Source organism: Camelus bactrianus, chromosome 3 (assembly GCF_048773025.1).
Source record: "Camelus bactrianus isolate YW-2024 breed Bactrian camel chromosome 3, ASM4877302v1, whole genome shotgun sequence".
NCBI lineage: Eukaryota > Metazoa > Chordata > Mammalia > Artiodactyla > Camelidae > Camelus > Camelus bactrianus.
The window spans coordinates 43,189,434-43,208,623 of record NC_133541.1 but is presented as its reverse complement, the minus strand read 5'-3'; the positions used below and the strand labels follow the sequence as shown (position 1 = coordinate 43,208,623).

The following is a 19,190-nucleotide window of genomic DNA, read 5'->3' as shown; positions in this document are numbered from 1 at the left end:
ATCTGCACAAATGTATACACACCTAGCCCCCAAATATATTATGAATTGATGCTACAATTATTGTGATTAAACACATTTCTTATAATGAACCTCCTTGGGCAAACACTTTTTCACTTCACTGGGAGGAAATCAAATAGTTTTTAGGATCTAAAGCAGTGAAATAGTTTTCACACACAAAAAGCCATTTTGTTATGTTATGGTGACACTTCACCTAACCAGCACTCATATCTGACTTAGAACATAGCTAAGAAATTAGAAACAAAAACAAGATGCTTTCAACAACTACAGTTTCTCACAAAGTCTATACAAAATATGTGTACATATACACACATATACAAATACATGTAAAGATATAGTTAATATATAGTTATGTATACTTATGTTTATATGTAAACATAGACATTTAATTGATACTATTTGCCTTTAACATAGATATTATAAAAATATACAACTCAGAGCCTGTTACTTCTTAATTATATACAACCATATACAAAATATAAAGATAACATTGGGAATCTGTAAAGATACAATGCATAAAGATTAACTCAGAGCTCAGGGTTTGTTTGTTTTTAAGTTCTTTTAAATTAACATGTAAAAGTATATTAGTTTCAGGTGTACAACACAATGATTCAACATTGGTTCTTAGTTACACACAATCATACAAACTTGGTACTCTAATTTCAACAGCCAGTTGAAATTAAAAGTACCAAATGATAATGGGAAATTTTTGTCCCAAAAGCAGTCCAACAAACTGGAGGGGTGAAAAATTTCAGATGTCAGGAAACTCTGCATGATTTATGAAAGCTTTTAAAGTATTGCACACAAAGTAAGGTCTCAGGATAAGGGGAACCTTGATTGGGGTCCCATCAGCAGAAACCCTGTGAGAAATGTGAAATCTGCATTTTTAACAACATCCTTGGGTGATCTGTATGCACAATCAAATTTGAGAACTCTGGTCCAAAGGTATGAGACCAACTTAATATTGCTAAAAGCAAATATTGTCTAGAATTATTCTTCCCCTTCTTGTCAATCATCCAAACCCAAATGAAGGTCCAATTTAACAAAATACAGAGGGAAACCTTACAACAGTATTCATTAAAAAGAGGAGAATACCTTGAGCACTTGAACTTGACCTTCTGTAGTAATTTCCTTTAGCAGTTCACAAAAGGACTGACATAGACCCACTGCATATGTCTGAAATTCAATGAAAAGTCAAAATACACAGATGAATGTATCTGCAATATCAAAAAAGGCATAAAATTCATTTTGGAGGGGGTGGGTATAGCTCAGTGGTAGAGCGCATGCATGAGGTCCTGGGTTCAATCCTAGTACCTCCATTAAAAAAAAATTCAATTTAGGACTCATTATAATCTATTTGAGAATTAGATACTAAAGTTCTAAGCATATAAAGTTTCAATTAGAATGCTTTAGGAAAAATTTAAAAAATAAAAATGCAGCTTATTGCTTTTCTGGTTTTTACAGAAATATTAGGATATATTTATTTGTACAGCATATTTTCTATATTAAATAACATAATTCATGAAACTGCATCACACCTGTCCTGTAATGGGCAATGCTTATAAAGTGTCCCCCCTCTTTAAAGTAACAGATTGCTCTTTTAGGTTTTGAAAAGGTACCTCCTGATTTCAAATAAGAAACAATAAAAATAATAACTACATGAATTTTTACAACACAAAAACTACTACAACATACCTGTAAAAATTCTGTTGATGATAAAAAGATATAACCATTGATGATCTTAAAGCAGGTTCTGAGATTTTCTGAACTTAATTCTGCCAAAATAATAAATTTTTTTAAAAAGGACAAATTATTTCATTGTTTAAAAATTAGTTTAAGTGAAGTGATTTATTTAAAGGTAAGTTACATGCTCTTTACAAATCTTTTCCGAATGCTATTCAGACTCCTAGTATACAGATACCTATCTAAAAAAACTGGCATTAACCTATACATTAATGCTTTCCCTTATATTTCCCACTAGTTAAAACAATTTAGAAAATATTTAGCTCCCTTTTTTTTTCCTTTCAGAAAATAACTACATGACTCAACCTTTCATTTCAAACTAAACTTCTAGTACCAGCATGGCAAACAACATGCAATTGAATCATTTTACCATCCTATTTTGACATCTACTTAAATGGGTTCACTCAATTCACTCAATAAGCATCTACTGAGTGTCTACTGTGCTGGCACTGAACATGCTACCCTACTTATGAAGAGTCCTTATTAAATGCCAAAAATTATACTATGTTTAGATACTCTCAATCCTTGTGCTTTGTTCTTCAGATCTGCTCCCCTATTAAAAATTTACACATAAAAATGTTCTTTAAAATGTCATTACCAGAATAGTATCAGAAAAGGATATTATTTTTAGCTATTCCTTTTCAAGTACAAAGTAGAAAACTATTTCATTAAATATGATCAAATGTTTATGCAGTGTTTTTTACATGTCTTATCACATACAATAGAACACAGATTTTATGTATAAAATTATACAGCTCAAAACATGACCTTAAAATAACATCTTTATCTAAAACCTTTCATTCTGTACTGCTAATATTTTAGAAATTATATTCACTTGCAATAGGACAGGTGAAAAAAATTCTTCCCAGTAAACACTGGTCTAGGCCATAGGTTCTTATTTAGCTCATATCCTAGCAAAGTGAAAAGACACTCTACTCAGATGAGTATTTCTCATAAACTTTCACAGGAAAATGATAATCATACCCTAAGTTCAAAATATGTTTTAAAGGTATTAGTTCTATACTTTAGGATTTAATAAATAAGACAGAGACTAATAACTTGTTGCCATGCAAATGAAAGATATTTTAGAAAAAAGGCTGTCATCTAAATATTTTCCACAACAGAATTATGCCAAAAAACTCAGACTAAAAGGGTAGACCATTGTACTGGATAAAGTTATCCTTGTGAAAAATTCACATTGTTCTTTTCCTCTCAAGGAGAAAGTCAAGTCTGCACTTGTGCACATACAATGTTTGGCAGACCAACATTGAACAGCAGACTGTTTGGCAGCCACTGCGATAAGTAAGGCAGAAGGGTTCTACATTTAAGTGAGAACTTAGAATAGCTACATTCCAGATATGTCCAATGTCTAACTCACTGTCATCTAAAACTTTATCAAGACCTATGAAGAAGGAAACAATATCTAAGAAGGACTGATTTTAAAAACCATAGCGCTTACCTCTTCTTACAGATACTTTAAAAGTTATCTCTGGATCAGTTTATACAAGGAAATACTCAAGGGATTAGGTCACTTCATACTGCTTTTCATGTCTCCATCATGCCAAGGATAGCTTTTACTAAATTTCCTAGAGCATGTTATCACTGGCAATTATTAAATACTAATAGTAAAAATAGCCTTAAAATTAATAAATATATCTATTTTAAGGTATATTGAACACTTCATTATATTCATGAGTTCCTCGTAAGACTCTGAAGAAAAATTATTGTCTGGTCCTAGTATCAGAAGGAGCTGTACTTTAACCATGTAACAGAGCTGTATTTATTTTTAGGCCCTGTGAATAATTTAATTCAAATGTTAATCATGGGTAATTATGCTCCCTAGAGGACATCTGGCAATGTCTGGAAACTTTGGTTGTTAAAACTAGCACCTAGTAGGTTGAGGCTAAGGATGTTACTAAGCTTCCTACAGTGCACTAGACAGACCCTCACAACAAAGAATTACCTGGCCCAAAATGTCAACAATGTCTGACCTGAAAATCCCTAATTTAAGTGATTGAGTTTTTCTTTCAAAGAGAGCTCTGAGTCAACTCTATGGCCAAAGTATCTAGTTATGCTATGTGTACATATGACTTATATCTGTTTGTCTAATTAAAATTTATATTCCATTCCTCTTTGTTTTTCTCTACTCTTTTACTTCTATTTTTATTCTGTACTTTCATGTTACATTTTATTTATTCTTTCATGTTATCATAAAGGGAACAAAAAGGAAAAATTACTGAATTATGTTATAGATTCAGTAGAAATCTATGTTCAATCATACTACTTATGTTTGGAAATGAAACTATAATAGTTTCTCCTTTTATTTTAATCTCTGAGAAAGCTAAATGTGTAAGATACCCTACATCATCAAGAAGGCAGGTGGGAAAAGTTCCTTCCAAATTAGACAAGAAGTTACTGGCAGAAAAATTTAATCGGTCAAGGAACATTAGTTTGGCACTTACAACAACATGGAAAAAGCCAGTCAAATGTTTACGTTTCAAGTAACGAGAATACTAAGAAAATTAACACCATAAAAAAGATTTAAAGTATTTTTAGAAACAAGTCTTTGGAACTAAATTATCAGAAATACTTGTACTTATAGCCTCTGGTTCTACTTAAAATATCTCCAGTTCTACTTACATTTGGAAAAAAGGATATAAAATGAATTCTAGTCTTGAATTTACTCATATTTAATTAACATATTCTAAAAATGGTTAAGTTAAACATCAGTATTGTTGGTTTTATGTGTTTTAAATGAAAATGAGAAACTTCTTGCCAGGAGCTTTATTTCTGCTTAAAAAAATAGCTATCTATTCATTAAATAAATTTTTAAAGTTCACTGATATAACAAGAAAGGTGTTTTCACTGTTAAGAAAAGTGAATATCCAGTTTGATCTATATTCTTAAAAGGTTAAAATAAATATTATGGTTATATCTCAAATTTTAAAGCTCACCTGAAAGAAGGTATATGCAAAAAGCCACATGTCAAGCAATATTAATTAGCTGTACAATACTCAAGCAAAAATGAAGGTAATACTGATACCAAGGTATACTAAGTGTGACAGAAATAATCTGTAAACAGAATTTCTTCATATTATTGAAGCAAATATAAATACCGCAATGCATAAAACAAATTTTCTATAATCCTTTTTGTTTTCAAAGACAAAAGTAGGGAATACATAATTCAAGAGCATCCATATTATCTATATTCACTGATACTACTAATGAAATATAGAACTTTTAAAAATCTTTGAAAGTTAAAAAAGTCTAAATCAAATATTAATTATCACAGAAAGAAATTTCACTAGTTCTTGATTCAGTTAACTAACAAATCCTACAGAGCCAGTGGTTGGGTACTTTTTCTTTTAAAACAGCAATAATGTTAATAGTAATAGTAGTAGTAATAATAAATATAATTATAAAACACTTAAATAATGCTTACTATGTGCCAGCTATTGTTCTAAACACATGACAGTCCTTATTGATTTGTTGACTACAGTTGCATTTGGTTGACCACAGCTCCTGTAGAGAATATGGGAGTCTGGTGTGTGTCCTGGGGCAGGGCGGGGAGAGAGAAGCCCATGCAGGGGACAAGCTCGGCAAGGACTATGCATCACCTACAAAGCTTACTATGGTAAAGCTGTAAAATAGAACATATCTAAATCCACCATCACAGTAGTATCATAAGGTTACAGTAGGATTGGTCATGTGCTTTTTTCAGTCTCTTCTTCCTGGCTACCAATCCTCTCTCCCACTACCTTGTAAAGTCTAGGTATGCTGAATTTGGGGTAGAATACAATTTGGGGTGAAGTGAAATTACCATGTGAAGTCATCTATATGTGAAAAGCCTGAATCATGTTTATGACAAAGTTGATAATGGTAGGTCTAGCTGAGGTTTCCATTCTCAGGTCAAGTATAAGGAAGCACTGTGGATTATCCAGAATGTTATCATATATGATCTCCAAGTTAGGCAGAATAGAACTAGAAGGCCTTCAGATAGTAAAGGAAAGTGAAAAGGATTTTTCCTATCCTCAATGACAAAACTTTTCCTGGGAGACTGGCAATAAGTGATTGGTTTATTGCCACTGTCTTCATCTTTTAAAAAATTTCCCATCATTTTATGGGGATACTAGATGATAAACATCAAATGGCTTTTTATTAGAAGACAAATGGTATCTTTGTATTATTTGAGGTCTTATTTATTCTGAAGAACAGGGTAGAAGAATTTTAAAAACCTCCAAAAACAGGAGGGACTAATTACAATATCTAGCCCCCATGGTCATCCAGCAAATGAAGAGAGCTGTTTTCTAAATCAGTTATAATTATGTCTTAGTCCATACCTGTTTAAATTGTCAAGAGTGAGACTATTTTTCTGGTGTGTCATTAAACCTCAATAATATTTTTCCTCTAACAAAACTGCTCACTACAAATAAGTCCTCAGAGAAAAATAGTCTTCAGATATTACCATAATAAGTATGCCTTCTCACCCAGTGTTTTCCTACAAAAATGCCCTCTCCTGACAATATTAAACTATTCATTTAGTATATACAAAGTTCTAATGAAGGATTTAAAGATGCTTCATGTGTGTGTCTTGAAGAGTGGGACTCCAAATGGAAAAAACTTAAATGGCACTGCATACAATTCTTAAACTCTATGAGGCTGAAATGTGATTCTGCACTGTAAAATCCCTCACAAAATAGTAACTCTATAAACAAAAATTTTTTTAATTTAAGATATTACATACTTTTGGATGATAGCTGATATGTAACAGAAAAGTACAGATTTTCTATTATTAATTGTCATCAGAATACACATTCAGATTGGCAAAAAGGAATCTAACTAGTTATCATTCATGGTGGCTAAAAGAGACTAAGAGCCTACTCTTAGCACAGTGCCCAGTTCTCTGGTTTCATGTGCCAAAAGTGCTGCTGATTTCAAGCTCATACATAGGTAATACCTCAACAAACAATAAATGATTCTGTAATATTTAATAATCTTTATTTTGGTGGTCCCTTAGCTAAATTAGAAATATGTACAAAGCTCCTCTGTAAACAACTGATAGCAAAAGACCATTTGTAAAAGAAGCTGGACAAAACCATGGTACACAGAAGCAGTTTTACAATATAAATATAGCCTTTTAAATACTTTACAGAACTGCTATCAAACATAGAAATTTTACCATGTAAAATTCAAACTTAATTTGTAATTAGTTTCCTAAGAACTTTTTTGAGTTTCTATTTAGTGATTTAGTGACTTCAGTGTTTGTTTTTATTTAATATGTAGAAATAGTTCTAAAAAGTTATACCATAGGAAAAAAATCCAGGAACTATTAAAATGTTATCCAACTTATTTCTCGAAATCAGAGGCTTTAGTTAAAAACAGAAGGTATAATTATAGTCACCTATAATGTCCAGTATTATGGTTGCATTCAAAAACAGTAGTAAGTTTATGCTTTACTACATACCAAGAAGTGGCGACATATTCTGAAATATACGAAGCAACTCTGGTGTAACACATGGGCTATTTTCCAAAGTCACTAACCTAGGAACCGAAAACAGATGATTAAATCACTTTCCACAACCATTAAAGCTTTTAACAACACACCTTACGTATAAAAAAAAAAACTGTTCAATTTAAAGAAGAAAATTGGACAATATAGTTATAAAGATTATCCTTCTAGTAAAAAAATTAACAAATTCATCAAAATTAAAACCTTCCTACAAATTATGTATGATTTCTATATACACAGCAAAAGTCAGCAAGTAACTACTTACTAGAATACATACAATAAAATTACAATGATGAAGCAAAAACATGATCATTTTGAATTGGTCAAGGAAAGAGAAATTTTTTTTCAGGTGTTGAATAAAAGCCATTGAATGAACTGCCACTGTTCAATTCTTCAAACCACTGATGAACTGGCAAGTGTCTAAGGAGCACCCACTCGGTGCCTTGCCCTTTCTGGTGTCCTGGCTTGTTCCCAGCCTCTCTTGAATTAAGGTGGAAGAGGATGAGCTATTCTGATGTTTTTATTTTCTTGATATATTCATTTGTCACATGTAATTGATCAGTCCCTTCAATAAGACACTGGGCTAGTGAATTAGTAAACAATTTATGCTAAATGTTTAATAAACATGAACTTAGTAAAACTTAATAAAGATGAACAAAGGCCAATGATAAGCCAATCTCACTCACAGTATCAGCAATCTAAAGCAACTATTTTATAAAAAATAAAATATGGGTTGTACTTTATCACCTAAGTGTGCAGTTGGTTTACCTCTTCAACCCCCACTAAAGAAGTTAAAAAAGAAAAAAATGATCATCACAAAATCTATAAGAAGCCAAGGGTGGGGGTGGGGGAAGAATCCAGTTCTAAATCTAACACTTACTACAAAATCTCTTATCCAAATATAAATAGAAAGGAACTTCCTTAACCTGGTAAGATAGACTACCTATCAAATACTCATAGGAAACACACCTGGTGATGATATGTTGAAAACATTCTCTAGAAAAACAGAAGCACACATCAAAGAACACTCTCTATTACTTTGTCTACCTTCACATCTACTGAGTCTATATATGAAGGGCCTCTCACATGGTATGCCAAGTAAGTTAATAAAAAATACAAGGGCAGGAGAGGAAAAAATTACCTAGTCCTTATTCACAGAAGCTATGACTGATAGGAAAAAAAAAAAAAAAGAGGAAGAAAGAATTCATAAACAAATTATGTGAATTACTAAGAGAGTTCAGTAAGGTTACTGAATATATCAATGTACAAAAATCAACTGAATTTCTACACATCAAACACATAATGAATTTAAATGCATGGTGTTTTAAGAGTCCTCATATAAAAACCTATCATCATAAAGATGCCTCTCTAAATTGTTATACAGAATCAATTATTCTTGAACTCAAATCCCTACACTGTTTTCCCTGGAAATAAAGCAAGCTGATTCTAAAATTACGTGAAAGGCAAATGACCAAGAATAGACAAGAAATTTCTCAAAAAAACAAAAAAGTATGGAGGAGGGATTCGGGGAGATACTTGCCTTACTAGATATTATGATTTACTATACAACCACTGTAGTTAGTCTCCACTAATTAGATTACTAGTAATTAGTAATTCTAGTAATTACTAATTAATTCTAGTACTAATAACTAGTAATTACTAATAAATTCTAATTACAATATTCCACTGTAATTAGAATTAAAACCATACACAGAATAGAAAGTACAAGAAACAGACTTTTTCATGTATGATAGAAGAGGCTCCAATGGTCAGGAAGCAAAGTTTTCAGTGGTGAGAAACCAGACCTCTATCCCATACAAAATACAGAAATTAATTCCAGGACTTATATGAAAAGAGTAAGGCTTTACTTTACAAGATGTCACAAGACTTTTATGGCTTTAGATTAGAAAAAAATTCAAGAAAAAGCCCGAGAAATACAACTACTTTAAAGTTAACAATTACTATGTATAAAAGATGCCTCAAAAAAGTTAAAATGCAAGTCATATACTGGGAGAAGACTGCTTGCAATATATATAACTGACAAAGGAATAGTGTCCAAAGAAATAATATCCAAAAAATAGTCAATAAAAGGAAAATGAACAGAACAAATGAACAAATATTTTGCAGAAAAAGATTAAAAAATTTGCATTAAGTTTGACTATAAAAAATATAAAGATATCCAATTTGACTAGCAATCAAGAAAATATAAATTATAACCAATACAAGGTACAATTTTACCCTCAACAGATTAGCAGAACTTTACACGTGACATATCATGTATTGGCAAAGCTACATAACAGTGGAAACTCTTGTGACTGCCGACAGGAGTACCAGTTGATATAATCACTTTTGGAAATAATTAGTATATGATAAAGCTGAATACATATTACCTAGCACCATTTCTAGGTAGAAATGTGTATAGGCATAAGGTCTTATACATTTGGGCTAGGAGTTGTGTGAGAATGTTCACAGTTGCATTATTTGAACATCAAACAAAATGGCAAATGAGTAAATGAATTGTTAGTCATACTATTAAACTTATCAATACGGATGAATCTCAAAACAGGAAGCAAAAAAAGTAAGTTAGAAAACATATGATACAATTTATATAAAGTTAAAACATACTGTTTAAAGATACACACACCTACCTGATTTAAAAAATATTAAAATACAAGAAAGAAAATCAAAGAATGAAAAGAAAAAAAAATCAGTAAGTGGGTTATCCCTGGCATGGAAACAGGAGGATTCAAAAACATGCCACACCATGGATTTCACAGACATTCTTGAACCATTTCTTACTCAGAGTACAGAAAATGGATTTTCATTTTATACAAGTTATCAATAATTATAAACAATGTTATCTCCATATTATTTTGCATCTATGAAGTATTTTGCTTTTTAAATGACAAAATTGGGAGATCTGGGCAGGGGATTACACAGGAGAAACCATCACCCCCAAAATGAAGTACTTCCCAACATGCACAAGTAATGGTATCTTTAGACATCTTAACCTGGTCAATAATAACAGAATTTGATTCCACTTTAAAGAATAAAACTTCAAGAAAGATTTTTTAAAACTTTTTATCCTATTCACTCTTAAAATAATTATGAAACTAAAAGAAAAACTACAACAGTCACAAGATTTCACTGAGAAAAAAAAATTGGAGGACATATCCTAAATGATAGAAGATGTTTTTAAAAAACTCTTTTTGTCAGTGGGTCCAGATTAACACTCTCTGAAGCTTGCTCCTTCCCTCTCACTGTCACAATCTTAGTAAAAAGGACACTCGGGTCACTGTCACTCTCATTTACTATGCTAGTTTCCAGAGCATAAACTATGCTATTCAAAAGAGGAAAAAACCTTGAAGACTTTAAACTAGCGAAAAATAAAATTGAAATGGTATATAGTTCCAGATTAATAACAAATTCCAGATTAATAAATAAAGATTTGGAAAAGAAAGTGAGATAAACAAAGTCAAAGCACTAAATTCTCTACCATATTAAGGAAGGGAAAAAGTTACTGTTTTGATGAATGACTAGACAAAGCTGTATGTATCAACACCTCTGACTAGAGAAAGGTAAAATTTAAAGTTATCCTTCCATAAAAAAATGTAGAAAAGAGAGACCATAAAGTACAAGACAGACATAAATAAATGTAAGATCAATAAAATTCTTTTGAAGTAAAACATCTTTGGTTAGGTTAAAATATAAAATTTCAAATTTGCTCAGTATAGAATACATAACTAAATTTAAACCAAAAGGCTGAAATGTAAAAGATGAATGAAATAGTTAAGTCAAATCTAAAACTATATGACAATATTTATATCAGATAAAATTTAAATGCAGAAGAATTAAAAGGTGGAATTAAAAAGTGGAAAATTAACCACTGCATACATTATTATATCACATAATTCTTCATTAAAGAATTTAAATACCATATTTTATTAAATCTTATAACAATGTAAAAAAGTACCAAAATTTTGTGCAGTTAATTTTTTTTTAACTTACAGATCAAAAATGCTAGAAATAAAAAAGGACACTGACATGAAGAAAATTGAATGGGGTATTTCAATAAATCAGTGTCAAGATGAAAAAGCAAAATAATGTGAACTAACAACCGACAAGTTAAAAAGAATAGATATACATGAAAGTCTGCATCTTTGATATCATTATTATTTATGTGACTATATTACAGGAATAGATCCTACAATATGTCATTAAAATTCACACTAAGTTTAAGAAAACTGTATAAGTAGCATATTGTATTTACAATGCAATGAATCCAGACCTGAATCATACACTTTAGTATCAGCAAAAAATTTAACAATGTTGGGTCAAAGACGTCATCAGGGGAAAAATAAATCACATAATCAGTCTGAAGAGTTTCACTTTGTATACACAACCACAAACATCAACTGGTACTGGTTAACCGTAGTAAGTTCAAATTTCCATTCTCCAACATAACTATTTTATACCTTTGCTCCCCACAAACCTCTCTGATCTTACATACACTCCCATTCCAGCCTGTAACACTGAGTTGACATCTATGCTTCGTATGTTGTTGAGAAAATAGAAACTATTATATGGAACATCTTCCCATCTAATTCCACTACAATACAGAAATCTGTCTTCCTACCTCCAGCTAAAAAAACCCCTCCACTTGTGCTGAATCCCACACCTGCTTGTCTCTTTCAATTATCTCACTCTCTTGAGCCTCATCATACCCCTAAATTTTCACTCCAGAACAGTCAATTGTTGCCCAATTTCAACATTACTCTCCATAGTACAAGCTCTCATACAAGTTGTCAGTGCTCACAGTCTGTACTTACTTAACTCCAATTTAACCTACTCTAATTCTTTGGACTGTTCTTACTACTCCACTGAAACCCTTATCATCTCCACTGACCTTTCTGTTCTACTCTTACTAGGACAATCGGCAACATTTGACAAAGCTAACCACTCCCTCTTTTGGGAAATATCCTCTCTTGTCTTGGTTTTCCTCCTTTGTCAGTAGACAGCTCTTCCCTGCTGCCATCTTTGATAGCTCCTCATGTGACCTTGAAATATTTTTCTTCAGGAGTCTGCCCTGAGCAGAATGTTCTAACTGCTTTTTTCTTCCTAGGCAATCTCACCAATTCTTAGGCTTTATATATCACATACAAAGTGAGAACCACTTCACACACATTATCTCATGTTCACAATAAGCAGGTAAAAATTATTTTTCCTTATTTTACAAATAAGGAAACTGAGGCTCACAGATGATGATTATAAATCTAATGCAGTGGTGGGTGTACTTGGGATTGGCATCTATATATCTAATTCCAAATATGAGTTCTAATCCAATAAGAAAAACATATGAAGAAATATGTCAGTAAATTTTAAAAGTGTACCCGAATGATTTAATTTGATTTACATGTAACTAAAGGTTAGTGTGAAAAAAATTACCATTAGTAGAGCAATGTACTTTTATTACCTGTTTAATATAATCCTTAAAAAATTTATATATCTTTTATAAACACATTAATATACTAAACCTTTAATACTGATAAGTATGAATCTCTTTATTATAACTAATATTTTAAATTTTTCTGATAATTAACAAAATATACATGTTTACAGGAAAGCATTTATGCAACAGAGATTAATGTTTTAATTTGTAATCTAGAGTAGAGGCTGGCAAACTACAGCTCATGGGCCAAATCCAACCCACATCCTATTTCTGTAAATGATGTTTTATTGGAGCACAGCCATGTTCATTTGTTAACATATTGTCTATGACAACTTTGGCAATGAAGCAGGAGAGATGAATAGATAGGACAGAAAGTACACAGCCTGGGAATCCTAAATTATTTACCGTCTGCTCCTTTACAGAAAAAGTTTACCAACAACTGATCTAGAGTAATCCATTCTGTTCAAATAAAAATATATGAATATAACAGGTTCTAACACATGCTAATCTACAATCAAATCATTCGGAAATCATTTAAGTTCAAACAACATAACCTAGAAAAGAATACGAGAAACACAAATTGCAAATTAATAAGTACCTACTTAGTTATGTTTTTAAATTGTTCATCTAATATTCTGATACAGATCATTAATTTATAATTTACACCAAAGACAATTTCTAAGAATCAAAAAACTACATTCCTAGACATCTAAGCAAAACTGAGAAAGGAAGGGGGTGGGTAGGGAATAAGGATACCACAAATGTTAATTTTTTCCTCTGGTTAATTTCTGTAATTGCTTTTTTAATTCCAACATTAGAATTTTTAAACCCTTCCTGTATTATAAACTATATCTTAAATAATGATTTGCCCTGCAGAAAACTGCTGCTATCAGTAAGATAAAGCAAAAAGATTTCTACTACTGTTCTCTACACAGCCTGTGGCAGTGCGATGCCACAGAAACGGGGTCTGTTTGCTTGTGTTTTACCACTTAACACTATATACTACTTACTCAGTAAAATAATGTCAGGACTAAGTAGCATTAACACTTGGGGCTGAGGTATTATGTCTCAGTACTTACTCGGTAAGGTAGTAAGAGGTTGAAAAACAACTCAGTTATCGTCCCAAAATATCTCACTTAACACACTGAAGTTTTATGTCAATTTTCAGTTTTGCTCAAGATCCCCATTTTACAGTCCAAATTCCAAACAATGACATGCAGCTGAGTTCTTACTGAAACTTCTCTTTAACTGTGATATATAAGCCTACACTGAGTGACAGCTGTCAAGAAAAGATGTTACTGAAAAGGATCTATTATGTTACTCAGTTCAGGCAAACTGACTTTATGTTTTTGTTTTTAAATGCTGAGCTTTTAAGCCTTGTTACATGACCTTTGCTTTACTGGCATGAGTGTAGGGAAGGCTAGAGAAAAAAAAAAAAAAAGATCCACGGTATCAAGTTTTTCCTCTTACCATAATTCTAAACCATCTTCCAGAAGATAAACATGTGGAGGCTGAGAAACATCTGTACTCAGTTGAATAACTGGGAGCAGGAAAGGGTACAGGTTCTTGCTGTCTGCTCCTAATCCCTATAGGAAGTATAAATAAAACTTAACATAAGACACTCTATGGTCCCACCCCCCACCAAAAAAATCACCTATCATATAAAAAAGCCCTAAAACCAACTTATTAAAATAAATCAGATTTTTAAAGAATGGTCCTAATTATAAGCACTACTAAAACAAAATTAGTTCAGTTTACAACTGGAAGTCAAATAGTAAAAAATTACTATTCAGTTGCCTAATGGCAATAAAACCATATATACCAAGGCTACATACATCTGTTCATTTTAAGAGATTTCTCATGTAAATACTTATTTTTGCCTCTCTGACAACTGGAGGTATTAACATCAACATATCAAATATCACAAAGTATCTCACCTAAATAATCTAAAATGAACTCAATCTAAATATTCATCAGTAAGATAATTAAATTACAGTACCTTCATATTCTAGAATACTGAGTAGCCATGAAAAAGGATTAGGTATGGAATAAAAACAATCTCAAAATGACAAATTGGGATTTAAAAGAAGTGTGTATAACAATTCCACATGCCCCATTTTTTTAAATAACTATATATCTGATATGAAGATATATGCACAAAAATGTTTCTTAGGAGTAAACAGTAAAAACTGTTAACACTGGTTAAATATGGGTATTGGAAAAGGATGTTGGAAGGGGGTAAAGGAGATTTTTTTTAAAAAGTTTTTGTAAGCTTTTTAAAAAAAATGTGCACATACTACTTATTTAATGAAGAATTTCTGCAAATATTTTTAACGAGCCAAGAATACAAAGATGGAGGAAGAAGAGGTGGTTTTAATCTAAAATTCTAGCTTGCTTAATTACTGTCTTATGGGAATGACTCAAGTGTATCACACTAAGTTTAAGCACTTTGAAAGAAAACAGAACAGACAGAAAGTCAATTTGTAATCAAAACTAATCTCTATAATCTGATAAACAAAGAAAGGAAACCAAATAAACTATCCAACACCTCCCCACTTAGAAAATAATTCAGATGTCAACATAGTTTATAGCAAATTACAATGTAACACTATATATGTGTATTTCCCTTTTGATGACCTATATATACATATATATAAACAGTAAGTTCAATTTTTATCAGCAGGGTATAGATACTTCAGTGGAAGTACATAAAGCTTACCCTTAAATACGTTAAGCTTGGCCCTTTCTATAATTAAACATCAGTTGGAAGACCTTATTAAAGATTTTTCCAAAGGAAGAGATTTATAAATATGTCTCATTTAATAAAGCAGTATATTGTGCCTTAAAATTCAGTTAAATTTCACTCTCCAAAGCTTAATCCATAACAAAACAAAAAAGAAAAACCAGTAAATCTACTTACTCTCTCAGTTACAGTTTGTTATCTAGTGGCCTAAAGAATGAATATGTCCAATCTCAGATATGCAGCTTTAAGTAAATTTGAACATTCTGTCCATAATTAAAACTACAAGACATTGTCTACAATACTATGAAAGCTCAAAAATAAATTCATCACTAATTAATAAAATTATCAGAAATGCTTAAAGGGGGAAATCACATTATACTATATTACATAAAGCATGGAGGGAAATTAGGTGAAGGGTACAAGAGAATCATTCTATGCTATCTTTGGAATTGCCTGTGAATCTGTAATTTCTTTTTAAAGTTAAGTGTGAAAAAAAGAAGAATGCAAAAAATTGGCATTTCTCAGGGTATTGTCTGGCTCTCATCTCATGTCCCACATACATGCTGATAATGTCCAAATCTATTAACTCCAACCCAAATCTCTGAACTCTAGACACTCCAAAAGACTACTGGACATCATCACCAGAAGGTATCTCAAACTCTCCAGTCTACCACTCATCGTATTCCTAAAAAACAGTTCCTCTTCCTGTATTTCCTAACTCAAGCAACATGAACCATTACCCATCTAGTGATAAACTATATCACAACTACCTCCTGGTTCCTCTTCCTGCTCACCCTATATCTAAACAATTCTTAATTCTATTCTCTCAAGTATTTTTCAAATCTTTGCCCTTCTTTCTATGGCTTTGTTTGAGGTCATCATCTCTTCCACAATTAACAGAAAAGCTTCCCAACTACTTTCCTTGACTTTAGTTTTACCCCATTCCAAACCAGTGTACCCACTGGTGTGCAAAAGACCCTTCTAAAATATAAATGATAACAGTTCTTCCTCAGAACTTTGAGAGATGTCCCTTATACCTTCCAAACCAGGCCCCCACACCCAAGCTCTATATTCTGTGTGAAGCTATGCCAAACAAGGCCATACTAGAAATCATTATGTTAATATCTGAGAAAGCTGGAAGATTTATTAACACATTCATTTACTACTGTTCCCTCCCAAGACCCAACAAGAAGATATATGAGGATGTTTTTTAAAAACCTAAACCCATAATTACAAAGATAGCATAAGAAGAGATAAAAGCAACTCATATTTGGAAGTTGGAAAGACAAGCAATAACTGACTTAGCAGACTCAAAAACCAAACCTAAAAGCCAGCAGTGAAAAGGAGCAAGAAACCCCTGATTTATATTAATGAAACTCCAAAAGACTTAGGAATTGATAGCACTAGGTACTTTGGGAAGGGGAAGTTAAAGAGGATGAATTAAAAATAATAGGACCCCCACTCCATTGACAGATGACTGGATAAAGAAGCTGTGATACAGCCATATAATGGAATACTACTCAGCCATAAAAAAGAATAATGTCATTTGCAGCAACATGGATGGACCTGGAGATCATCATTCTAAGTGAAGTAAGCCAGAGAGAGAAAGAAAATACCATATGATATCACTCATATGTGGAATCTAAATAATCTTAAAAAAAAAAAGACACAAATAAACTTATTTACAAAATAGAAACGGATTTACAGACATAGAAAACAAACTCACAGTTAGCAGAGGGGGAAAGAGGGTGGGAAGGGATAAATTAGGAGTTCAAGATTTGCAGATACTAACTACTATACATAAAATATATAAACAAGTTTCTTCTGTACAGCACAGGGAACTACATTCAATATCTTGTGGTAACTTATAATGAAAAAGAATATGAAAAGGAATATATGTATGTAGATGTATGACTGAAACATTATGCTGTACCTTAGAAACTGACACAACATTGTAAACTGACTATACTTCAATAAAAAAAATTTTTTTAAATAATAGGACCTCTAGTGTTTTAAAAGCCATCTGATGACAAGATCTCATCCATGTGTATAGTCAAACTGTCCCTTACCTGAACCACCACAGATCTGGTCATTTATTTCTGGTAATGTAAAACAAATGGTCTCAAGACAGGGAGACATCAGGTAATCAACACCAGGGATACTATATACAACAGGGAGACAGAACACGTAATAGACAGGAGACTAAAGGCTCTTTCACTGAGGAAAGATCTCAAACACATGGATCCAAAACATCTGTTCTGTACAAAACCCAGCTAGATCATCCTCAAGATGCACTATCAGCAAGCTTCCCATACATATTCAACCCTTCCAATTAGCTTTTTAGTGCTCAACTCTTAAATTTATACCAAGTGTTAATATGGTTCTTGAAGTTGAGTGATGGTTACCTAAGGATTCATTCTACTGTTCTTCCTTCTTTTGTGCATGCTTAAAATTTTTACAAGGCAAAAAAAAAAAAAAAAAAAGGCAACCAAGGATCAACAGATATGATTAAATATCTAATACAAAAAATAGGAAAAAAACAAACAAATAAAAACAGCACTGCAAAACACACACAGAGATAAAATCTTGGAAAAAATATATCACTAACATTCTTGGTACAATAAAAGAAAACATTGCATTCATGAAAGAGAGATGATGTAGATTGATTATTCAATACAAAAACGAACTCACAGAAGGAGGGGTAAGGTAGGGGTATGGGATTAAGAGACAAACTAGTATGTATAAAATAATAAGCAACAAGGATATACTGTACAGCACAAATATAGCCATTATTTTGTAAAAATTTTAAGTGCAGTATAATCTACAAAAACATTGAATCGCTATGTTATACACCTGTAACTAATGTCATAAATTTAAAATAAATAAAAATATTTTAATTAAAAAAAGAACTCACATTCTGAGCAATAAAGCGGCTGTTCATTTAAAACAAAACTCACAAACATTAAAAGTATTATAGCAGGAAAGAAATACTCAATAGAAAGGCTGAAAGATAAAGCTGAAGAAATCCCCCAGAAAGTAGAGTAAAAAGGCAAAGAGAAGAAAAAGAAGAAATCAACAGTAAGAAAAATACAGGGGAAAACATAGGGAAAATTTTTTCCCTCTTAAATTTTTAGGGAAAATCTAGAATTTTACACCCAAACTATTTATCATTGTGAAAACAGAGTAAAGACATTTTCACACATGAAAAATCTCAAAAAAAATTTACCTCCCATGCACCTTTTGCAGAATGCCACTGGCATTCACAGGATACATCAGAAAGAGGAAGTAAAACAAGGAAGAAGACAGGTACAGAAAACAGGCACCCTACAGAACGGACAGGCGAAAGGAATCCTTCTGATGCCAGTGAAACAGAGTCCAGATGTAACAGCTGTGAACAAGCATACAGTAAAACTAGTGCAGACTAAAGCACATAAGAATCTTCCAGATTTATGATGATGAAAGTAAGAAAATACCTGATGTGTGTGAACACACTGAGGGCATGTTTACATAACTGTATACAGCATGGGTTCAATTACATAGGAAACTAAATGTAACAGGCAGGACTCCAAAATGACTACCTAAGATGATTCTTGACTTGGTGTACACATGCCATTTCCCAGTTGTTCAATCAAACATTAATTTAGGTTTTACTTCACAGATGTGATTAAGATCCCAAATCAGATGGCTTTAAGTAATTAAGATAGGAAAATTATCTAAGTAGGTCTGAC

The 19,190-nt window shown here is 32.0% G+C and overlaps 1 protein-coding gene across 3 annotated transcripts in view; it reads right to left on the bottom strand.

The window, feature by feature from the left end:
- The window catches only part of IPO11 (importin 11), a 177,358-nt gene that overhangs the window by 72,965 nt on the left and 85,203 nt on the right, over nt 1-19,190 (bottom strand). For all 3 annotated transcript variants that reach the window (XM_045525079.2, XM_045525080.2, XM_010966247.3), the window contains exons 21-24: nt 14,190-14,305; nt 7,226-7,302; nt 1,714-1,793; nt 1,114-1,194 (exon numbers count right to left, since the gene is read on the bottom strand). In XM_045525079.2, coding sequence (XP_045381035.1) covers nt 1,114-1,194; nt 1,714-1,793; nt 7,226-7,302; nt 14,190-14,305 — 354 coding nt within the window. The remainder of the gene's footprint in view (nt 1-1,113; nt 1,195-1,713; nt 1,794-7,225; nt 7,303-14,189; nt 14,306-19,190) is intronic.